A 25,072-nucleotide genomic window follows, 5' to 3' on the forward strand; every position below is an offset into this window, starting at 1 on the left:
TACATTTAGGCAGCTATAGCTGTGTAAATGTTAATAGACACCCTAGACAGGGAATCTGTGCTATGAACTCATGTTGTGTTCTGTTTTAAGGTGGCCACCACCTATACACAATATGTGCTTATATAGTTTGTTATACATTATACTATATACACAGTAGTAAGACCTCATTGTGAGGTTATAAGGGATTGGGTTGCCATGTCTGCTATCTTCTGGAAAGATTCTTCAACTTTTGTTTCTGCAATATAAACCATTTACAGTTATAAACATCTTAGTGTTAAGCTTACCAGTCCACCAGCCACAGCTGGTTTCTTTACCACAGTACTTTTGTCTCGCCTCAGGGCACTAGCTCGTTGCTTGGCAACTAGCTTTTGCTGTAGCAGCCACTCTTTCTTGAGATCATGTGAGAACTTGGACCAGAGACTGAAGAAATGGGATAGGCTCACATGATCCTCGCCTGATTTGGGATTAACGGCATAATATTGTACAACCTGCATGAAAGAATTAGAGACAGACTGCACAGGGTGTTCACTAACTTTATTAAAAAGTTCTTGAGTCGATGTTAGTTTGGTGTTAAGGTTTAGGATTGACTGTTTTACAACACAAAGAAAATGTTCCATTTTGTCTTGCATCGGTTGTAGATGTTCCCTTGATGATTCATCAAGCATTCTGTCAACATGTTTTTGACACTCTGTAATTGAACAAATCAACTGGTAATATTACAACACAGTACAGTAATCATGTTCATTAAACACATTGGAACATGCTTTCAACATTAGCAGAAGAATATGAAATATATGAACAGCGGAACCTGCCCGTCTAAGCGGATTAGAAAGTTTTAACCTAAAAAGCAGGAGGGTTTTACAAAATTTTAACTTGGGGGCTGTGATAAATCAAATCCAGCACATTCCTCAAATTCCATTTTAATGCTACTGTGGTTTTCCAAATTCTTGTAATGCAAAACATCATGCACTAATATTGTGTCAGTATGCACAGTTCTTATTAATGTACGTAGCTACACCTGTAATGTTCTGTGGTTGCTGAGTTGTATGCATAAGCATGTTTAAAGCCCTGTGAGTCAGCAGCCGTCACTAAAAGTCCACACGAACAATTGTGCACAAACATGCTTGTACAGCGCATGATGCTTTGCATTGCAAGAACTCGGAAACCGCAGTAAAAGGAGTGGACTGCAAAGTTTCAGCCTTTTATGTTGAATAGTCCAGGAGGGTGTAGGGATGATTTCAGAGTAGGGGGTCAAAACTAGCCATCACACAAACTGATCAACACCACACAGGATCCAATTGATAGGGCCCCTACAGCTCAATTCATACATGCATTTATATAAAGGTGTTGTGAAGTGTGTTATATATCTATAGATAATAATCCTACAGCTACACTGCATTGCTATATCTCTTCACTGCCTAGAGTTATAGCACTAGACAACTGAAACAACAAAAAATTGATTTGTACAGCAACTGAAGTTAATTATAGGTGCTTAATTAATTAATCATATCATAGTTCATTACTGAAACTAGTCACTTGGATGGACTTGGCTCACTGTAAACAGACAAACCCATAAGGTATGGTGCTACCCTATTCCGCTATTTCAACAAAGAAATGTTGATGATGGTAAACTATATTTCTACTGCATTATAAAAATTAGCACCCACAACTCAGATCCCTTTAGTGCATGACCAAGAAAAAAAAAAGGTTTTCTTACTCCACATGAACAGGCAAATCCAATGCTTATTGACTTAAAAGTTTTGTTTCACTTACGCCTAGTTTTACAGTGTTCCAAATTGATAAAATGTGCATATGGAGCACACATATCTTTACCCAAGTTAATTTAAGTTCTCATAGTAAAATAAATTATTGCAGAAACATCAGGTTTCGCTCAGCCAGTTGAACTGTTTTAGGGAGGCAGTTATTGTGTGCATGGCAGGTTCACTGAATCTCTCCACGTTACAAACAGAATATAATAAATATTGTAGTTAAGAAACTAGATCATAGACAAGTAACAACATGCCAAAAGGGAGAGATCCAAGGTACATTGCATCTAGAGATTCCACAAGAGATACACCACAGCATGAATTACACAATATTAAATCTAACACTTTCTGCATGTTAAGATACAATATGGAGGATCTAACAAGTAACAACACTATAGTAAGGGTAAAGTTTTTTTAGCGGATCAATATCATCCTAAATTTCAGAGTAGGGGTGGGAGGAATTTTCACTTCTTCAGATCTTTTATGCATTTATAATAATGTAAAATCACAAACATAATGTCATTTGATTGATTTGCAAATTTTGACAGGAAATTTTTCATGGGCCAATCCACAAAAAACAAAAATTTTCCTCCACGTGCTATACAGCAGTTTGGCATGAGTACATATATACCACACATACCCAGGTGTTTATTTCTTATGATCCTGTGAACCAGCTGAAAAATCTTGTAGCAGCTGCTGTTGACATCCTTGTGAAAAAGCCATGGGTTTTGTTAGTTGTAAGGGTCCTCAGCCATACTGAAACCCCACAAAAGTGGTTACACAACAGTTTTGTAGTTGTGACAACACTCAGGCTAGTTAGCAACACAACAGGCAAAGTGTAATGTGCATTTGTGTCTATACAGTGTATTAGTGTATCCAGTCAACTACATGTTTGTCTGATAAACTGCAAGTTTGTTGTCCTGACACTTAAAGGTCCACTGAAATGGAAAATTCACTTGCCATTTTATTGAATAAATAAGTTGCTTGTATCATGCAATGCACAAAAACATTTTTTTAATAATTCAATTATGTTGTTGTACAGAGATATTAAGCCACAAAGTCTAGTTACGTCGTAAGACAAAGAACCGGAAGTACTGTTATTATACATGTTGCAATGGGAAAGGTAGATAAACAGTGAAAGTCTAACATGCAGGTGGCAATGCCAAAGCTCTCATTTTCAACTTCATAGTGTTCCAAGATTACTGCTGGAAAACAATGGCAGAGTACGTTGTTCTGTAGTTACCTGTAGCACAGCTCGGCCTGTGTGCTTCGCACCGGCTATGAAGCTCACGCTTCATTATGCTTCACTGAAGTAAGATTAGTTCGATTTGTTTACAAAGCTGGGTTAACAGTACCATGAAACAAACAATGGTATCTATATTACACTTTCCTGAGTCGCTTCTCTGCCTGCATGGTAGGGATGATGTCTTGCCAGTGGCGCCATCGCAAATGTTTTTCCTCGCATTTCTCCCCGTGTTTCTCTACCTCCATCTGCTGTATTGGACCCTTCAGTGTATTGGAAACATCTTAAGAAATAAACTCAGACATGTTTCAACCACTGTACTCATTGTTGATTTACAGTCCCTTTAACAGGAGCCGTTCACGAGCATTCTTCACCACAAGGCCAGCAAAAATTCACTTATTGGCTTGTAACTGGTTGCAGTACAAGTTCTTACCATGTTTTAAGTTGTTATGGCAGATACTGTCTAAATCGAATCTAGCTGTATAATGTACGCTTCTGTCGCTTCAATGGCACCTCACGCGTACTAACGTTTCTTTGTCTGATGCGCTATGACATAATATAGTTGACAAACCGCAATACTCTAAAATGTGTTATATCTACTAAACAAAACAAAATCTGACTAAATCACATGCACCAATCTATCCCACTAGTAGCAAGGATTGATAATAACCAAAGTGTATTTTACCATTTCAGTGGACCTTTAACTCTTAAAAGCCCTGCTGACTCAAGATACTCTAATAAAGCAGTCACCCTAACACAACATTTTTCTAATAGAACAGTCACGTGTGTAGATTATGACTAGTTCATTTTTAAATTGTTACTTTAAGAAAGAAGTAGGAATCCAAGTGATAAAAACCACAAAATAAGAGATACAAATGATGGCATTACAACATAACCCTGTGGGAAATTCCTACTTTGGCATTGACCAATGCCTCAAATGCCTCATTGTTGAAACTATGGCAGCCAGAGTTAGGAGCTGTTACTTTTCATACAAAATACTAACTCTTTACCATTGATCACTTGTTACTGTTTATTATAAACCTTCAAGTTGTAGGTAAACAAAACATGCTACAACTTGTTCCAGCTGTGTGTTCTCAGTATGCAACTACATAATAATACTACATTCCCTTGGCACTATACCAGCTATCACTCCTCACTGGTGGTTACACTTCCTTCAGCATTTCAGGGCACATATAGGCATGAGAAATATGCTACAAACAATGTGTATTGAACTTTTAATAAGAAGCAGTATATTTAAAAACTTAAGAATGAAATAGGGATCCAAGTGATAAAAACCAGTGAAACAACATTATATGAATGATGGTATTACAACATAGCCCAGTGGAAAAATTCCTACTTTGGCATTGAACAATAATTGTTTTGTGAGAAATTACAATATCTCTAATAGAGCAGTCACACATGAATTAACTACTCTAACTAAACAGTCATAAGGAACAACTATAATTGGACAGCCTAGCAATTGCAAAATCTGAGAAAAATATGTCCCTTAAAAATTTGTATGTATGCAGTACAGTAGTCCCTCTATTATCCGGCCACTAATTATCCAAATTTCCCGTTATCTGAACTGTGTAAATGACTGTTCTATTAGAGTATTTTGATGAAGGTGTACGTACTATTAGAGTATTTGTATGGAATTCTGTATCATCTATTTTAATTTCTCTTCAAAAAAATTTACAACTCCTTTACCCAGTTTCTGTTTCAAACTTGCATTGTGGAGACTCTTGTGACAATAATTCTAGTGGCTATATTTGAGCAGCTATTATGAGCAGTGGCTACTAACTGGTCAATACAGTGTGTGGCTTATTGCTTTCAATGCTGCACCTATCGGCTTTCAACTAAGACACACTAATCATCAATGAACGTGGTTAACAATATTTTGTACAACTGCATGTAGCTAGCATAAGATCGAGATACTCTAATAGAGCAGTCACATAAAAAACTTTGTTTAGTATAAAAATATTTTAACACAAAATTTTTAGCACAAAGTAAATTATGGTAGGTGACTTAGTGGCACTATGAAAGTATGAAAGAGCAAAATTTTATAAGCATACTGTTATGGCATGACAAATTTATGTGCAACAATAAAACCATATGACCTTAATCTCATGAGATGACAAATTTGTGATATCTGTGCAAGATTAAAGTCCTTGGTAATAAACATGTTACACAATGACAAATGACCAATTCTCTCCTCACAAACTACACCTTTTAGTTTGGTTTCCAAGGTAACAATGTCACCTGAAATATCATCAAACGTGAAGTGGGAGGCGATAACCAAATCAGCAGGTTCAGGAAGGGGAAACACTGCCCCCACACTACCTGCAGCCACCTGTGATAGTGTAATAATAATGTCATAACAATATTAACAACTCACAGAGTCAAACTGATCAATGTAGAGTTTAGCCACTACTGATAATATTGTGGTCTTCTTGTCATTACTGTGAATATCAGCTAACTTGCCCAGTAACTCCAGTTCGTATCCATTAGCATTGCCACGAGTGAAGTTGCCATAATTCATGTAGTTACCAAGTGACAGTATTAGCCCTAGAACCCTCATGACTGCTTCACCTTGTGATAGTAACTACGGTAACATGAGAGACGATAGCACAATACAGTAACCATGACTACACCTACTGAAAGTAGTGTATCCATGGTAATTAACTTGTTGTCAACTTCAGAGTGGAGTTCTTGGAATGAGGATTGGAATAACAGACAATTAAGACGTTCGTTGAAATGTTCAATACGTGATAACTCATATAGAAACCTGTTGGACAGGAATCACACTAAGCAAACAATCCCACTAGAACTGACATATCAGGTTTATCCAGTTCTTCAGATGAGTTCATGTGTGCTATAATCATTTCTACTTCTGATGGATCTGGCTGGACTTTGCTTAACTGTTGAAGAGTTTCAGCATCAACCAGAGACAAGTCCATATTATACATCACTAGTGGGTCACATGATCACATCAGAAGGGGAAAGCCCTCACTGATTACCTTGCTTTATATTGTCCATACTGTATGATATTGTCCGCATTACTATGGCAACTGAACGTAGCCTCTTCTCATCTAGCACAGTGATCACCTACCAATGAGTACAAAGTGGGTGTGACTCGTGTAGGAGGTGTGGTTACCTTTGAAGCTCTGCCAACCATAGATTCTGCTATAGAATCATGTGACCCAGTGGAGATGACATTCCTTTTAGCAAACAGCTCCTCGAATTGTGTCATGTCATCCGGCAATGTTACATGTGGTATGTCGCTCCACACTAACACACTGACACACAATACACACTTCAATAGGTATCTAACAGATAATTATTTAATTAAGGTGTATTTCATGACTTCTTATAAGACCACTTTAAAGTAACTGTGTCAAGAAATTCCCAAAGGTGTACTTCATGACCTCATTAATAACACCACTTCATTGCAGTGACAATGTCAAGTAGGTCCTATGACCCTTATCAACTATAACAAAACCACCAGATCATATATTCTGGTCCAGGAGGTGGCCAGGTTTCACTTTCAATATATACACACAACACCCACATGTAACATCACCTACAACACTATTAATCCTATCAGACTAATCCTATCATACAACATCAACAATACACAAGTGGTCAAACTAAGGCTGAAAAGTTTGTATACAAACCCAAATAAGGTAATAGGAGCAGCACTGTAGTGTATTTAATTTTCCTGATATTATTGACAAGATTTACCAGGGACAGCAGCAGGTTAAATAAACACTGATAGTATTTTACAACATAAAATTAAAACACCAACAAGACAAGCACAAAAAGTACACAAATACAATTGGGGTCAATTTCTCAGTAATAGGTTTGAAGGTAATGGTACATTTTGTCAGATTGTTTATGATTGCTAAAATAAAGGAAGTTTACTATTTAATCGCACGTTTAACTGCAAAAATGTTAAATGGCTTATCAACAACATGATTTAATCTGTGGAATGGATAATATGAGCATGAGCACTCTGAAGTCAAAATTGTTGTAAGAAGCCTTGATAATAATCAGGACACTTGTCCATGGTCCCATTTGTATTAGTGTACACACAGTTAGAACCCTGAAATCGGGACACCGCACTAATAAGGACACCTTGATAATCAGGACACTTGACCATGGTCCCATAATTAGCTAGTAACACAAATCTAGACCCACAAATCACAACACCTCAAAATATGTAAGTTGGAAACCGTATCCATTCACCAAATGAGATCACACATGATGATGGTGTGAGTAATAATGCCACAACATAGATGCAGTACTGTTGTAAGGCTTCAACAAGCTAAACCAGCCACGTAAAATGCCTAAGGCTTCTCAAAACATCTTTAGCCTTGTAAACACATCAACTTCAATGGGTTTGACAGGCTTCCTCTTAACGAGGGGATTGTGAATTCATAGTTCTGTATTCAGCCTGCAGCATTGCATGCTGTTCCAGTACCAAGCAGGTTATAATTAGGTTTGGAATTCAACAATAAAACACTCTGTATTGGATGTTTATTACAAGAATAACTTTGTGATAATCAAATTTGAGGGTTTCTGGAGTATAGCCAAACATGTATTGATAAATAGTTTGCACACCCTATACAGGAAGGTTGACATGACTTTGTCCCTTCAGATCAATTGACATAAATTTACACTCAATCTGTTATCAGCCCCTACTAGTACAATGGGTAATTTGTTGGACAATTAACAAGTCATGCAAGATAGTCATAATTCATGTTTTCAGCTGATAGACCAATTTGCTGATATTAGCCCCACCAAAATGATTTTGTGGGTATATAAATGTGCACCTGTGCATGTAGACATGCACAGGCGCACGTGTGTGTTGCCTAAGTACTATGTATGCACACACGTGCACTTTGTGTGTGTGTGTGTGTGTGTGTGCGTGCGTGCGCGTGTGTGTGTGCCAGTTATGTACATAAATGAGTGTAGTATGTTATTATTAGTTTACTAACTTGCCTGCTGCTGGAACACCAATCTTTTTCCAGAATAAAGGACGTAACGGTACTTTTGGTTTCCTCGAGGTGGGCAGTGGTGCAGCACCAGGGGTTGGTGGTGGGGGTGGTGGTGGACCAGCTTGTCCAGGTGGTGAAGAAATAGTCTGAGAAGAACCAGCCTCCCCAGGTGGTGGGGGTGGTGGAGGTGCGGAATCCCCTGGTACAGGAGGTGGTGCAGGAACAGCTACTCCCGGAAGAGGTGGTGGCGGAGGAACAGTTCCCCCAGGAGGAGGGGTTTCCCCAAGGGGAAGGGGAGGTGGCGGCGGCGGTGGTCCCACAGGAGGAGGGGGAGGTGGTCCCCCAGGAGGAGGGGGAGGTGGTGGAGGGACAGCTTCACTAGGTGTGACAGATTCCTCAGCAGGTAGGGGTAATAATGACACATCAGCTTGTGAACCAACATCAACCAACACAGTGTCATGTTGTGTACCAACACTGTAAGTGACAACACCTACGAGAGAATTACACACCCAAACTGAGCACTATTATCACCTATGTGTATTGTTAGTATTATTGTAGGGTCACACCCTGGTCACGCCAAGCTGCTAAATGTAACACTATGACTATAAAATAACTACAATGCCACATAAAATTGTTTTATCATCAAGGGTTAACCTTCCAATCCTTCAAGATTCAAATTGTTATACGAGTAACTAAAGCTGTCCTCCCACAATAAGGTATTGTTAGTGTTTCTAGTCATTGACAAACAAACATACAGACTTACACTTTTTCTCTCTGCTGTGTAGCTGTTGCTCCAAGGTTTTAACAATATGATTGTAACGGTCCTTGATTGTTTCAATCAGAGCATCATGACGTGTCTGGACAGGTTAAGGGAGTGTGTGGTCATATATTATACAATACACACAAGTATGCAAGCATGTACATATGCATGCACCCATGGCCACGCCCACGCACATTACATACAAATAGGTACAGAACACAAACCTCCATGCTATCCACAGCAATTTGGTGTTGCCTTTCAACTTGAGCCATAATTGACCTGTGCTCTAACAAATAACAATCAAAATCAATTTTAACAGCAACTCATTTGAAAACCTGCAGTGACCCATAGGCTAGTAAGAACAATATTATTACCCTACACAGTGTTGAAGGAACAGTGATGGTTCTGCCAAAAAAAAAAATCTACCACAAACAGCCTTACAGACTAAACACAATAGTGACAATACATGCGGTACCGCCCAAGTGTAATGTCGCACTTGCTCACACACTTGCAACTACACACGATTTAAAAAATTGCTAAAAGGGGGTGTGGTACCTGTTTCAACCGTGAGTCTTCATCTGCCGATTTGACGGATGAACACCCACTTTTTAAGCGAGTTTTTTAATCGTGCGTACTTGCATATGTGCGAGAGAGTGCGACGTTACACTTGGGTGGTACCGTATGCATTGCATGAAATGGCCTATTGCTACAGAATTTTAAAAAATGGATTTTTCTACTGACTGACTGACTGATCTTTCAGAGCATTATGGACTTACCTTTTGTCCTCCTTTGTGTCCCATTTCTTTTTGCTGACAGCCCAAGGTGTTGATTCACAGTAACAATCATGATGGCTTCCCTATGTTTGTAAATGTAAATCGTCCATGTTTTCAGTGATAACTGGATTGACTACAGAGGCACTTCTTCTACTGTTCTTTTGTAACACTGTGTAACAAGCTGAACACAGCTGAAAGTGCAACGTAATGGCCACTTTATTTTTGAGTCAGTAATCGATAGTTGGGGGCGTGTTTAGAACAAAATATAACTCTGGCGCCATCCTTTCTTTTGATGCAGTATGTGCAGGTTCACCAATTATAATTATGGTCAAATAGGGATCATAGAAAAAGTACTGAAACAAGGGAGGTTTCCTACACCTTCAAATATACTAGTGGACATTTAATCCCTAATTCATTTATGGGTGTAGATTGAAGTAGGGATTTTAAAAGCTTGTGTATCTGCAAATGTAGGTGATCTCCCTTGTTTCCCTACTTTTTCTATGATGCCTATACTTGTAGAGTATTATGTGACAAATAACAGTGTTTCACACAGTCCTGATAAATGCACTAATCTCACAATATGCAAAAGGTCAGCCGGAAAGTAACATCTAACTGTAAAATTACAATAGCAAGATTTAATGAGACAAGTACACAAAAAAATTTGGAATTTTCAACTAGAGTAGGGACCATAACACATCGATAAAAAGTACTGAAACAAGCTGGAGTAGTGCACAATATTAAATCACAGTAAAACAACAAGAAGTGTTATATCCCTACTGTGCTCAATATCACTTCTTATTGTTATACTGTGATTTAATATCATGCACTACTCCAACTTGTTTCAGTACTTTTTATCGATGTGCTATGGTCTCTACTCTAGTTGAAAAATTCAAATTTTTGTGTACTTGTAACTTTTTTTTGTAAATAATATTATTATAACTGGTGAACCCACGCATACCGCAGAAGAAATGATGCCGCATGCTCCAGCTATCAATTATCGTCTGAAAAGTGAAGTATCCATTACGTTTCGTTGTCAGCTATGTTAGACCCGTTACACAGCATTATGAATCAAGAACTGTTTGAAAAGCACCTCTGCATGCAATCAAAGTAGCCACTATGAAAAATATGGACAATTTCCATTACGAAGGGAAGCCATCACATGCTACTGCCAAATCGAAACTTTTCGTTGTCAGCAAAGATGAATGGGACACAAAGGAGGACAATGGTAAGTCCATGAAGAATGCATTGTACATACTGCGGTATGTCAAAAGGCACCCCTCAGGCCAAAGTGACGTCAAACAGTGAAAAATCAAGCCCGTAACCTTAGCCATTATCGAGTTGCACTTGTCTGAAGGGCGTGAAGGCATCAGTCAGTTACTTAATTCCTTTTTTTAATCCGTAGTAACTTTAGAATACATTTCGGGTCGATCTGAAAACTTCGTTTTACCTAACTAATACCTGCCTCCTCATCGTCATCAGGACAAAGTGAGGCTGGTTTTTGGGTGATGTCTTTTAATGGGTCACACCCACTCCTTTGTGGTCCCCACATACAGTACAATATGGAGAAGTGAGTATCTTACTCTCATTTACCCCATAGAAAACGTACCATAAAGTTAAGACGTAACGACATGGCGTGACGTTTGAATAGTAGTAAGAATTATTATCAATACAAAACTCACAAGTCATATTTGTGAATGGCTCAGTAAGAGATACCTATTACCTTTTATTTTAATATGTGACAATAAAGCAAAGAAATCACACAGGTAGTTCAGTGAGAGCTGTTATGTTTCTCCTTAGTACACATTATTTACTCTTTTACGTTAGACATCTTTACTGCCATTTTGTTACACTGTCTGTTCAGTAAGTCATTCAATTAGTAGAAAATCCTGTTCAATCTTTTGATTTAAAAACTCATCAAAATAAGCCTTCGTGATTCATAGTATATATATAGTAGCTACCATACTATAAAGATACCATAAGTAGACAATACACATCTCCACAAATGCATATATGCACTCATGTAAGCAGAGGAATGGCACAAGGAAAGTAATTGATTGCGATTACTTCGCTTTTTGTGATTGTGATTACGATTACAGTGTTTTTTTATCATACAGTATTCAATTGAACTACTTTCCCAAAGTACTCAGATCATGATTACATTGTGTGGGTGTGTGATACAAAAAAAAAACTATGAGAGAGAACCTAAGAGATCAGTAAAGCTCGAAACAAGGAAGTTCATATACCTGTAGATACCAGCACAGATGATATAACAAGTTGTACTGTGGGAACAGCCAGCAGCTGTTAGTTGTGAAATGCTGTCACCATTATACACCCATGCTATTAAGAAGGCTGTTCAAACTTAGAAACGGCAATGATGACAACAATAAAACTATAATGTAACCACATTTGCTTCATGGTACAGAAACGCAATAAAGATCTTCTTACTATCCATGAAGAGACGAACCCATTGGTATATTAGATATTTCAATCGATTCACTGTTTACTGAAGCAATTAAAACACGCGTAAAATTATTTATGTAGCATGCATTTTTTACCCAACGTATTTCAATGGCATTTATCTCAAAAACAAAATTATGCAAACAAGTCAGGTTTTCGCTCAGCGGATCATATGGTCATATATTAATAAAAGTTTTATCCGCTTTTTTCATTTTAAGACAAGTTTACTTGCACATTTAATGTGCAGATACAAACACACTAACCGTCTTCTGTATACTTGAGGATAGGAGTGTCAACTGATGCGGTCTCTACTATGGACTGGGGTGGGGGCCAGATGTCACTTGATAATCGTCGTGGTAATAGTGGATCAGGTGATACAGTCTTATTAGATGACACAACATTCCATTGGTAGATACTGAGTGGCTGTAATAAAACAATTACAAATTTTATAACAACAACTCTCTGAACCGTTAAACCTTATAAAGAAAAAGGTTTTGGTCTAGCCCCATCCATTAATTTTTTGTTACAGCAAAATGGGTCTGTCCCTAAGTTTCCAAAATCATGAATGTATCACAAATGCTTACTTGAAATAGTTCAAATTGGGACATTGCTCCAATTTGAGAATAAATCCCTAACTCCAGTAATAGTTGGCACATGTAGTATGCCTTCTGTCGGTTCAACAAAGCCATATTAACCATCCAGTCCATAAGACGTTCTCCTAAACAAACTTAACTAACACATTACATGCACAACACTTCACAGACCTTGGAACACTTCAGAAGTATCAAATAATTTGCCTCGTAACCATGGTAACTGTGCTGAATAGGTATCTTTGTCACCCTCCTTTTCAGTTTTATCACAATGGTCCACTAGTCCAGCCAAATCCAGAGCTTCAATCGTTATTGTGCCAACGTCATCTCTTATCCTACTAACAATTTCAATAGCTCTTGTTATGGCAACTGTTACTATGGTGTCAGCTAGCTGTAGAAATATTATATAACATCCACAGCAACTACACCTTACAATCCCACCAATGATATTAGCTGATCCCATTTATTGTGTAGCATTTGATTGGCCAGCTTACGTTCCCTAGCAACCATGCTCCAGTGGTCATCAGGCAACTTTATAATATTGTGCAGCTCTTCAACAGCTCCAACCAATGACCTTACTTCATCTTCCTAGTTGTACAATGATGTAAAAATGATCACCATTTTCACACTCTGTCGCCACATAAACACGAATATACAGGTTGTTACAGCCTAATAGCCTGTTATAACAGTATATTTACTGTACTTGGAGGTCAACACAGTACAAACACGACCACACAGTATGTGTACCGCCTTTTCTATCCTCTCCACGTATTTCTGCGCCTGCATAACTGCTGGCCACGTGACTAAGAAAGTCAACAAATTATAAAGTTTGCGTCTTCGTTACATAGCAAAACTGGGACAGAGAAATAACAAACAAGCTTAACAGCCCCTGTTGTTGTCACGTGTTCCTGTACAAAGCCATGCCACCATGATGCGGTTCACGTGATGGTCAAAAGATAATTAATAACACAATGCGAGACACATAAGAGATTTTTTAAGTGTATAGAGTAGCGCTAGTAGGAACGGTGGTAAGATTTTAGAGTAACTTGTAAGTTAAATATTAGTTTAGTCTTTTAAGATGAATTATTCGGTTAATGGTTATCGGAGTAGTCGACTTTTCAACTGGTCAGAGTTAATTAGTTTAGGGAACGCCCTTGGACACAAATGGTGGATGGTAGGGACGAAGCTACGAGTCCCTGAGTATTTACTGGATCAAATAGCGTCTAATAATGATGAATGCGGCGCCTATTTGTTACGGGAGTGGTTAAAGAACGAGCCGTCATGGACAGACTTGATAACAGTATTGGATTCAGCCGCTGTGGGCTTGGGAAATGTTGCTGATATGATCAGAGCAAGATTAGCACGTGATGCAAGTAAAGAACCAACTGAGGAACAGATTATATCCCGCAGTGGACCAGGTTAGTATCCGTAGTTTCCTGTCCGGATATTATCCCGGATAATTGTTACAGCATCATCAGTAAATGGTAAATGGGACCAATCAACGGTGAGTTTGATGTTATTGTTTGGTTGTTATGTGTCGTAAATGTTTATTGGAGATGCATGCAAGTATGTGGAATGGTTTTGTGATCAACAGTGCAAGATTCCAACCATGAAAGGATAGTTTTACATATTTTTGCCAAAGTTTATAATCTGCTATCAGGAAAAGCAGTCAAGTAGCTTTAAGGGAGTTTTTCAAAACCAAACAAAGAGTATTTTATTGTCTTCATTAGAATTCAAATAATGAAGAACCTTTTTGGATGCAGTTAATATGAAAGTGAATATCCAACATCATATCATAACACACTTAGTTCTGACTCTTGAGAATAAGCCTTTCCTTTTCCTTTTTACAAATTCCTCGTGTATGAGAGTTTCCTCTTGTAGGTTAGTCTAGACACTAAACATGGCTAAACTGTTTGGAGGGGAAACTTTTAGCAATGAGATACCTTACTGAGGAATTCACTTAGAACACTTTCGTGGCCTCTGCTTTGTAATGCAGTATTGTAGTTGCACAATTGATGTATATCCTGGTGTGTTGGCCTGTGAACAGTTGTCTAACATGGTAGCAATGCCATAAAGGCTTCCCCTTTTTGATTGTTGCCATATATGGTAATATAGTGCATAAATTAATGGAATTAGGGATAACTTCATGTTGCTGATGCTTAGGTCATGATATTGTGTTGGGAGGAACTGATAACCCAAGTTAGGAATTTCATCAGGGGGCTAAATGAATCCTATCTAATAACACTACCTGTTTAATTGAAAAGTTAAATTCTTAAATAGTATTGCAGCTATCACTGAGGTCGTGTAATGCATGTTTTGGACCTACTTGACATAGTCACTATAATGAGGTGGTCTTGTAGAGGTTAGGTTAGACAGTCCACCCTATCTGTCTTTGGGACACAGGCCTATTGTTTTGCTACTGATGCTGGCTGGTTTTATTCTTTAAGTTAAACTTTAGACCACAGTAGGTATGTTGATCATATGCTGTAACTCTAAACATTCATGGTCTTAGCATTTACCGTCTGTTCTTTTTGGTTGACTCTGCAGCCAACCTTAGTGAACATCTGCTTCTTGACATATCACCCAAGAACAGTAATGCCTAAGAACAGCTAGTGTCTCTTTGTACAGTTCCCTTCCTTTGCTCTTGGCTACTTTAATAGAATTTTAATGCAAGTTTTTTATACAATGTGTAGATGAAATGAATTGTTTATTTTTCTTATCTGAGTTTACAGTCTATCAACTGAATGAGTGTCACTGCATCAAATTCTTCCCCTTTGAACTCTTTATATTTCCTCCCCAGACTTTCTAATAATAGAGAGGAAGGTTATTATTTGACATGCTCTTTTTGTATTTGGTTCAGTGGTAATATTTGTGAACGATATAAGTTTGGTGTGACTTTCGCTTGCAAGTGTGACTAAATTTTAGAAAACCATCAGATTTCCCCACATTTTTTCAAAATTCATTTATTGGTTCTCTGGGACAGAGGAATTGGACTGTCGAAAGTTTCAGCTCATAATTTGAGTGATGCAGGAAATACCATATATAGCAAGACGTTAATTTTAGTGTTTGGAATCATGTGCTAAAATATATTTTGCGAGAATTTTGGCGCCATGATAACAATGTTATCGCATTTGCTAAGGTCACATGTTGAAAGCTTTATCACTGTGTACTCTGGAAAGATACATTTGCCCAACCAAAACTGTGTCCTGCAATAGCAAAAAGTACGATAAAAAACTCAAACTAACACTGGCCAAAAATGATTGTGATTTATCCTGCAGGCTTACTAGCAATTGTCCAGCTCTCTCTTAAAGCTTTCTCTGGAATTCTCCCAGCCCATACAGATGAGTCAAACAATAGATACGACTCAGATACAAAAAACAACAGACAAAAACAATGCAATGGTTTGTGTGTACGACGCCGTGCAGGCACAATTCGCTTTGTTTTCACTCTGCTAGTTAAAATAGAAATGGCTGATGCTTGTCATAAATATTACCACATCGATTTTTGTGCATATCTTACTTAACAGCGATATTTTAGTTTTAGCGATGGCCTTTTGTTGCTAAATTTTCTACCGCTATTATTTTATTTCACATAAAATTTCAGACACTATAATGATGGATAGCTGGATAAGCGATTAAATTGATTTGTACAAAAACTATTGAGAAAATAATCTACAGGAGCCTAAATAAACAATCGTAATGTACAGATGCAATGGTATATGAAGTTGAAACTTGACTCATTGTGTTCCCATGAATGTGTGAATCCACCTCACCGAGGTATAGTTTTGCCCACTATCTAAATGTTTTTACTAGTCGGTGAATTAACACTCCATTCAATAAACCCTGGTTATCATCGTGTTTACCTGTTCACGGGAGATTGATAATCCTTGCTTCATCCCTGTACACAGATGGATTTCCAAGTTACACACGTTTGTCTATGTTGCGGTAACAAAAGAATTTACTAACAATCTTTTTATATGCCTTTTTCTCGAACACAGAAGTGCATAAGATTTTTTGTGGAACTTGCATTTTTTACCATGGTTATTGAATGCCTTTTTTTACAAAAGTGCTATTGTTTGTACATTGACAATTATCTATTTAGAGGAGTGCATCTTGTACTTACAATATCATTATAGGTACAAGTGATTAGTATAGAGTGTGCTTGGTTGAATGTTTGTGACACTCTGTGTTTGAAAAGGATTTAAGGCTGTGCAATAAACAAAGGTTCCGGATAATCATTTACTGCTTATTGTATGATCACAAAATAATCTTCTTCAAGAGACTGAATTGAGCGTTACAAGTGGAATGTCGTGACTGTTCAATTTTTTGAGTTATCGATGATAAGCATGCACATACAATGAATTGTAATCATCTGTCTGTCTGTGTTCACACCTGCGTAAGTAAAATGTTTTCTGTTAAAACACTTTAAATGAAAACTGCATAACCTCATACTGCTGTACAAGTAAGTTTTATTTGAGCTGGTTTGCAAACTGATATGGCAACCTCGAAAAATGTTCCCCAGAGCTAATTACCTATGAGCCTTTTAAGTGCTGCAAAACTACAACGATCAGAGGACATGAGTTGAAAAGGAACGTGTCAGCCTCTGAAATGTATAGAGTGGGACTTTGAGAATAGATTTTATGTAAAGAAACAATATGCAACAGTGAAGGATGCTCCTCTACACGAGGCTTCGTTTAAGCTGAATTATTAAAATTTTTAATTTATAAAAATAAAGAAATAAAATAATAAAGCAGTCTTTTGCACCTATAAATTACCTACTCTGGAAGTCTGTCAGTGCAACATTGCTGCAGTGAATATTGTCTCTCCAAGTTGTTGCGGCAATATTTTATTGTAACTACTATTTGAAGGGGATGTCAATAGTTTTCATACCCTGAGTAAGCAGTAAAAGCTATTGAAAGAAGTGTTTGGTGTAATAGGTTAGTAGAAGTAGCTACTTCGGAGTGACATCTCAATTAAACAGTGTTTTGCCAAAATCTTACTGTCTCTTAGGCATGAAATATTTACTGGGTACTTGTGGAAGGTTAAATCCATGGAGTCACTAAACAAACCTGGACAAAAATTTGGAACAAAATTGCCCATGTCTCGCAGAATTTGGAATTCTGCTGTCCCAAAGCTACACTATCTTTGCACATAAACCTGTTATACTCAAACTGGTGGATAATGTGGCTTTTATTGGGATGGTAAATGCAGTAGATATTCAGTAGCTAGTAAATATTCAGGAAATACAGTAAATATCCTGTAATTATTCAGGAAAATTAATACAGCAAATGTGCAGTGTTTTATTCAGGAATACAGAAACTACACTGTTTAAGGAAGTACCGACAGTTTTCAGGAAGTACAGTAACTATTATCCATCTTTTACAGTAAGGGGGTCAAATTATGTCTTGTTCTTTCTCATTTAAACCATTAACGCACACTTAGTTTCAGTTGCTATGTCGGTATGTTCATCTGTCCATTATCATCGAATGAGTAAGTTTAAAACTGTTGCCTTCTGTTGCTGGAGGGGTAAGTTTAAACATAATTCTTAAGAATTCATGTCACCATACAAAACCATCATCAAATGTCTTTAGTTCGACCCCATCACCTCAGTATCTATACCCAGCATTCTAATGAGTACGTCTATGTGTTCTAGTCCCATTCTTTCACCATACCAATGCAATCAATATTTGCCTTCCTAGATAAAAGCTATACATTCTGTATTTCTCATACAAACATAACTACTGTCATTGTTCACACCAGATGCAATGTGTTTGGTATAATTATATGATCAAACATGCCAACACATTATAGGCTATGACACAGAACAATCTAGTCTGAAAGAGACATGGCTTACTTATTCAATGACGCCTCTTCCCTGTTCACAATGATGCTCATGTTACAAGCCACTAGGTAGCTTCCATACATAGCATAGTTGTTAACATGAATATCAGGTGCCTGTATGACTACATGCATGTATCATGCATGCTGTGAAGTTTGTAGCAAGTCATGTGATTGCTGCCCTACATGTTGTAGATTCAGAGGAGGTTGGACACGATTTAAGCGCCCCTAAAACAAATTATGCGAAACTCGTTTTATTGAAGAGGTTTATACATCGATCTCAGTTTAATTCGGTAAAATATCATTGTTCTGATTATAGAATACGTACTTGACAATTCTGGAGAAGTTTTATACACCAAACCGCAACTTATTAATTTCACCCCAATCACCAAGCGCTTTTACAAAACAAAGTACATCACCTTGAAGCTTACGTGAAGCACCATCCGAATATCTAATCAACTCCATCGTTTTTCAAATTTGTATTATAGCTATTGATGGTCACGGGAAATACCAAAGAAAAGAATGCAATTAAGGGCAATATATTTATGTGGAGCTTAGAGCACGTCCAACTTCCTCTGTTGTAGATCCTAATACAAAGCCAGGGTGGGTGGTAACCATCAAGATGTAGCAATAACCATAGCAACAAGTTATGTTCTTGTCTGCTTTTTGACAATGACTACATATTGCAGTCCATGTTACATGTATGTAACATATGCACATCCAATTACTAGCCAGTATATGTTTAGGAGGTCAGGCCCATATAACATCCATAGTACATGTACAGTATTTCAAGCACAGCGATGTAGTCTGTAGCTCGAGGTAATGATAAACACTTGTGAAACTGAGAAGTTGGTCTTCTGATAGTTTTAGCTAATATGTTACTTGCATAGATACAGGACTCAGATGTGACTCAGGAATATGTCAGTCGGTTTTGAAAAAGAAAAAGTGTAACATTTTATATTTTCCTGTATTTTGGTCAACCAAAAGTTGAATGGCAGAGGCTAACTTCAATTTTTGAAAAACCTGTTGTTGTTTTTTAAGTCAAAACATACTTAGTGTATGTTATAATCCATGGCAGGTATATATGCAGCCATGATGTATTTTTTTGGTCCCCCCCCCCTGTTCTCTTGCAAACCTTCTTGTTGTTAGTGTTCCCGATTAAGGACTACACGGTAAAATCCCTCTTAATAAGGATAAAGCAAGCCAAGTATAAATTCCGACCAGTTATATATCGTTGTTGTGTAGTTTCCCTAGTAACTGGGTCACCCTATCAACCTATAATTTCTAACATAGTAAATCAATAATTGCTTTTTAATTGGGTACCTAATTATAAAAATATTACAAAGCAATAAAGCAGCCAGAGAGTCTCTAAAAGGATATTTTGCCAAGCACAATATCTAGGCCATGTGGCGTGGAATCATTCCTATGGACTCTGATAAAAGTGATTTAACAGTAATTGAATCAGTAAATGAATTACTAATTAAATACAGTAAGATTTATGGTTCCAGGATGACCATAAATTAAATTTCTACTTTTCTGGTTGTGCTTGCCAGCTATATGGGGTTTGAGTATTAATAAGTAATCAACATTTTAATATTTTAATTTTTATTGCTCAATTCTTGTTATGTTTTATGCATTTGCTGTCTGGTAAACCTCAAGTTGTGTTAAAATCATTTACTAAAGTGCTTAGCAATGCATTTCTGTATGCATTTATTACCAAAAATATGGTCTTGTTTAATGAGGTCATGAAATAAACTTTAGTGATTCTCCATACCTCACTATAACAAGGTGGTCTTATTGAAGAGGTGATCACTAAGTTCTAGACTCATCATTCTTGTAAAGTAGCTTACTGGGTGATATAAAGCTTGCCTTTCACATTCATATAATATTATATTGTTTCCTTATAAATGGCTACCATTTGCTTGACTGTAGTTGGGAATATTTTAATGCTATGCTCAGACCTTCTAGCATAGAGTGTAATGTTATGTTCTCTTGGGCTTTCAATTTACATGCTGTGTTTCTTCCAGCCATTTTACTGCTAGCCTCTTTTTACTATAAAAGTCTGATCACTGACAATGTTGAATTAAATGACTTTTTCACACAATTGATGCAAATAGTGCTAGACTGTGAAGGTGTGAAACTAGCTAAAACAGGTTGTGAGACTTGGTACCTTAGCCACACAACTTCATGAAATTTGTACAACCTTGAACATTTGTACTGTATGCATTAAATCATGCGCTTGATGTAAGACTTGGGCAAGGGTGACAGAACAAGTTTGACTACTGAAATCATCGAGAGTCTTTTTATGTGGACAATTATTATAGCATTCCGCCATCCCTGAACTTTTAAAAGTGCTACCTAACAGTTAGAAGTGGTTTATTAATATAAGACTAGTATGGCAAGAGCACGCTGAGTAGAGCCAAGGGCAAATTTAAATACATCCCAGTGACTGTAATATACCTCGTTGTGTATGATTAAACTTTCTTGATGGTACTTGATTTGCTTCTACCACCCTTGTGTACTGAACACTCACCTTTACATTCTATGATGTACTATATTACTTACACGCATGCATGCACATGCATACAGACACGTAAGCTACACAGAGTACAGACATATAAGCATACACAATGCACAAATGGTACACGCACACTACACACACACTACACACACAGTACACACACACTACACACACAGTACACACACAGTACTACATGGGGGAGCAGCCACACACATGCTTGCATTTACAGTGCTTCACTAAATGTTAACCATTCAGCTCATCAACCCATTGTCTACTATCCCCCATTGGAACCCTTTGATGCTGTAGACACACATCAACAACTCTTTAATCTCACCATAACAACAAGGAGACACATTAGCACTGCACATGTGCCAACAAGGAAGCAGCAACACATAATTCTTTAAATAAACTCTTGTGCAACAAAAAACTTTGTCAATGGGAATTTGGACAACAATTTTAGTTGGTTGTTATGCTGTCCTTGGTAATCAATGGGCTGAATGGTGGATTAGACCCCACATTGGACTGTGTGTTATGTAACTGATTTCACTGTTTTTATGTACTCACCTAATCCAAAAGAAGCTTAATAACACTGTTTGTTGAGTTCGTACAATGTGGTTACAATAGAATGGAGAAGATACCTCACAGCAGGCCAAGATGTTGGAATGTTATGTTGATTGTCAGTCTCTGCTTGAAAGTCATGATTCCAGCCAATGGGAGAAGGGAATTGAGGAGTCGTCACGGGGGATTGATATGTGCCGGGATGGCAACCTCAGTGTATCCAATAGCAACGAGGTCGCCATGGTGTTGCACCTGACTAGAGCCAAGCTGATGTGGAAATTGGTGAGTAGTAGTTTCATCAGCAATGTTTTGTCATGTTTCCTTTGTATACAGATAAGTACAAAGCCTAATAAAGATACATCAAAGTTGCAGCAGTTAGAGAAATGCCTACTAGACTGTGAAGAAGGTCAGTTTATGATCCCACAATGCATTGATATTACTACTTGTGGTTGTTGCAGTGATTCGGTTGGCCAGATGTAACCCCAAATATGGCAGCAATGAGTATGATGGGATGCGCCTAGCTTACCAATGTAGTCTGGTGAAAGGTGACGATCATGCTATTCAGCAGTACCGGCGACAACTGGTCCAGCGAGGTGCTACTAGGCCCATTATGTTGCAACTGGAAAGGACAGCACTCGAAGGAACCACAGTTAAAACACGTTAGTCTTGTTAAACTGGTTTGTGCAGTGTTATAAAGTGTTTAATTGTTACAGAAAAGTCACATGTTTATCATCTTCAAGAAATGCTGTTCCCAAAAGTTTCTTTTATCGATCAAATACTGCTGGATGATGTGATTCGGTGTTACAAGGATAGGCAGACCGTGTGTAGGAACTGTTATTACAATGATCTTAAGTTGTCTAGAGGCTTCAATGCTAAGGGACAGTGTACAAGATGTCAATGGGAGTTCAAGAATTTGCTGGTGATGCCCAAATCACCGTTGACAGTGAATTACTACAAGTCCGACATGATAGCAATCCCGCCATGGCCAAAAAGCAAACCAAATGATTTACCATTTGAATCATGTGCCAAGCCAACTGATAAATCACAAGAGCACAAAAGATGTCTTGTTATGTCACGTAACTCAGCAGTGTGGTATGCCCATACTGTAGAGGAACTGGTCATTTGGACTGTTGAGAGAGAATATGGTGAGAAGATTTACTGTTATTTGACACAAAGAGTATGTTGTGTTACTTGCTATAGGTTGTGCTTTTGAGGAATATATTCAGCAGAGGACGATGCCGTTTCATCCTTACCCTCCACCACTGCCACTAGCACAGCCAGCTCACCATATGGTGCCTCCTGTTCCACCAGGTTTAATGCCTCCAGCCAATCAGGGACCACTTCACCAGCCACACCCATTGCCTCCACCTCGGGGCAAGCCACCAATGGTAGGCAATCATCGTGTGTCTCCAGATCGCAACAGTGTCCCTGCACGTGATAACAGCTGGAGTCCATGGAGCAATGATTTGGATTTTCTAGGCCCACCCACGACCACTTCTAGTGACTCATTGAAACAGATATGGTCCAAACCAGATCACACCAGTATGGAGGCGCTGCAGAATTCCTTCGGCTCAATCTCTCTAAACCCACCCATTGCACAGTCACGCCAACACCACAATACTTGGGATACTCCGTCACTTTCACCTCGAAACAAGACCTGGTCAGACAATCAATCACACTACCCTATGAGTAATGGTTACTCCAGCGGAGATGATTCTAACCTAAGACCACCTTACTATAATGGCCATGCCAACAGGACACCCAGCAGTAGTTTGTTAGCTAGAGGAATAACAACCGATGGTGGCAAAGCTTTGTCAAGACCCAAATCTGTGTCATATCATCCCCACCATGTCATGTTCACTTCTGTTGCTAATATCCCTAGAGACTTGTTACAGAGTGTGGCCCAGTGTTATCTAGATCGTCATGTTGTGTGCCCTTCATGTTTTGTTGCCGTTAGCCCGACCACCAGAACAGAGCTGTACCAGATATCCCGACAGTCAGCCGGTCCATGTCACAGCTGTGGCCAATCATTGCAGCCCCTCACTATCATACCAGCTAGTCCTTTGTGTTATGATGTAACAGCTTTTGTTGCCATCCTGCCTTCTCCCATGAATGGCTCCTTCATCAAGTGTTGCCCCAACATTGCCTGTCGCAATCAGTTCTGCTCACTGGCCCATTCTGTAGAAGAACTAGTGATTTGGTGTGTAGAGCTTGAATCAGGTAAGAATTTGTGTTTATCAGCAAATTGTTCTAACTAAATGCCTTCACACAGGACGGCAGTATGAGCAAGTGTTTGAGCATTATCTTCCTGACCAAAATGGTAAAGTGTAGTGTGATAGCTACTAAATTGTATTCTCTCCTATAGGCTCTAGAGCTGTCCCGACAACCAAACGTTACACCCTTGCATCAGTCAACTTCAGAAGTCTGGATGAAGTACCCAAACAACTGTTGCTTCGTGTCAGAGATTGCTATAGCAAACGTTTCAATGTGTGCAAGGCTTGTTTCTACAAATACCGACCACAAACAGAGACACAGTTACGTTCACTACAGCCTGTCCCTAATGGAGAAGAAATAGTTTGTCATAGCTGTAACCAACGCTACTGCAGTCAGTTGGTAATCCCTTCTTGTTCAATGTGTGAGAATGAGTATGGTAACTTCATACCAATGGCTAGTAAAGGACAAACTAGTCCAGTACGTTCTGTCGAGGAGTTGATACTACGATTATCGGATAGTGAGCATTATATATAGTTATGAACTGTGATATAATTATGTTATTACAGGTAAATCATCAAACGACCCTTTCTGCACTTTCTGATTGGCTGTACATAATGTACATTCTTGTACGACTCTTGAAAACATTGCAATTTTTGGAACTTTTTTTTTTATGTTTAAGGGTTTTTTCTTGTATCAAACATTTTTGTAGCTTCCCCCTCAATAAACTGTTATTAGTTTTGGTGCTTATATGGAGATTGCTGCAGGCTACAATTAACTAGCGTTATAATATTTAATGGTTTAAAGAGGTTGCAAGTTTACATATGTCAACATGTACATTACAATCAGATACATTTTCTAAGTGACAGTTGCTCAGTTGTAGATACTTACAAACATACAATAGTTACTTTTAAAAACAACTGGCAGAGACAAACATGCTGCTACAAATAACTGAAATAAATAAAAATTGTGCTTTATGTCAATACAATGAAGGAATTAGTCAACGCTTGCAGCAATGGTCAGCCACAAGTGTCTCGTGCTTTGTGACTATTCCATATTCACTGGTAGAACTGTGGTGTGATCGTTCAGTTTGTGTGTGCATTGCAATGTGTTGTTGCTGCTGTATATGTCTGGATGGCATTGGCTCCTTGCCTTCGTAGACACTGATAAGATCGTCAAGGTAAGTTTGTAGGACGTTCAAGCTACTGTCTACTGTTCTTGGACCAAAGCCATGTGTAATAAGACTGAAATGGGATAATCCAGGTGTGGGATTGTGAGGATCTGTTGGTCTGAGGGAGCTGGGAGTAGCTGAGGGACCACTCAATACACTCTGCAGTTCAGCCACCAGTGTCCTATCAT

At 38.2% G+C, this 25,072-nt stretch overlaps 3 protein-coding genes across 4 annotated transcripts in view; 1 reads left to right on the forward strand and 2 right to left on the reverse strand.

The window, feature by feature from the left end:
• Positions 1-13,533, reverse strand: LOC136243717 (formin-2-like). Its single transcript, XM_066035308.1, has 17 exons — positions 13,334-13,533; positions 13,028-13,174; positions 12,761-12,977; positions 12,581-12,714; positions 12,260-12,419; positions 8,991-9,052; positions 8,770-8,863; positions 8,007-8,496; positions 6,164-6,305; positions 6,027-6,114; positions 5,842-5,977; positions 5,665-5,794; positions 5,405-5,611; positions 5,236-5,359; positions 534-688; positions 285-488; positions 1-235 (listed from the first exon to the last, which is right to left on the reverse strand). The coding sequence occupies exons 1-17, from the start codon at positions 13,370-13,372 to the stop codon at positions 203-205; spliced, it is 2,562 nt and encodes an 853-aa protein (XP_065891380.1). The 5' UTR covers positions 13,373-13,533; the 3' UTR covers positions 1-202.
• Positions 13,510-24,469, forward strand: LOC136243716 (uncharacterized). 2 transcript variants are annotated; one of them, XM_066035307.1, is made up of 11 exons: positions 13,510-13,614; positions 13,665-14,004; positions 14,056-14,090; positions 21,569-21,784; positions 21,836-21,908; positions 21,961-22,161; positions 22,216-22,647; positions 22,703-23,722; positions 23,775-23,822; positions 23,868-24,233; positions 24,283-24,469. In XM_066035307.1, exons 2-11 carry the CDS (start codon positions 13,665-13,667, stop codon positions 24,315-24,317), a joined length of 2,766 nt encoding a protein of 921 aa, XP_065891379.1. In that variant the 5' UTR covers positions 13,510-13,614; the 3' UTR covers positions 24,318-24,469. The 2 variants fall into 2 exon arrangements, with proteins under 2 accessions (XP_065891379.1, XP_065891378.1); XM_066035306.1 differs by having other exon boundaries at positions 13,526-14,004.
• The window catches only part of LOC136243718 (transcription factor AP-2 gamma-like), a 3,598-nt gene continuing 2,874 nt past the window's right edge, over positions 24,349-25,072 (reverse strand). The window contains exon 8 of the mRNA XM_066035309.1: positions 24,349-25,065. Within this exon, the coding sequence (XP_065891381.1) occupies positions 24,714-25,065 (352 nt within the window). The 3' untranslated portion in view covers positions 24,349-24,713. The remainder of the gene's footprint in view (positions 25,066-25,072) is intronic.

Source organism: Dysidea avara, chromosome 13, assembly GCF_963678975.1.
Source record: "Dysidea avara chromosome 13, odDysAvar1.4, whole genome shotgun sequence".
NCBI lineage: Eukaryota > Metazoa > Porifera > Demospongiae > Dictyoceratida > Dysideidae > Dysidea > Dysidea avara.

Excerpts from the sequence above, each read along its gene's own strand:
- LOC136243717 (XM_066035308.1), bottom strand. The coding sequence starts at position 13,372 with ATGCAGGCGCAGAAATACGTGGAGAGGATAGAAAAGGCG. Across the intron at positions 13,175-13,333 it reads TGGAGAGGATAGAAAAGGCG|GAAGATGAAGTAAGGTCATT; the intron begins GTACACATACTG and ends TTGTACAACTAG. Across the intron at positions 689-5,235 it reads CTTGGAAACCAAACTAAAAG|AGTGTCAAAAACATGTTGAC; the intron begins GTGTAGTTTGTG and ends GTTCAATTACAG.
- LOC136243716 (XM_066035307.1), top strand. The coding sequence starts at position 13,665 with ATGAATTATTCGGTTAATGGTTATCGGAGTAGTCGACTTTTCAACTGG. Across the intron at positions 21,785-21,835 it reads CCAAGCTGATGTGGAAATTG|ATAAGTACAAAGCCTAATAA; the intron begins GTGAGTAGTAGT and ends CTTTGTATACAG. Across the intron at positions 21,909-21,960 it reads CCTACTAGACTGTGAAGAAG|TGATTCGGTTGGCCAGATGT; the intron begins GTCAGTTTATGA and ends TGGTTGTTGCAG.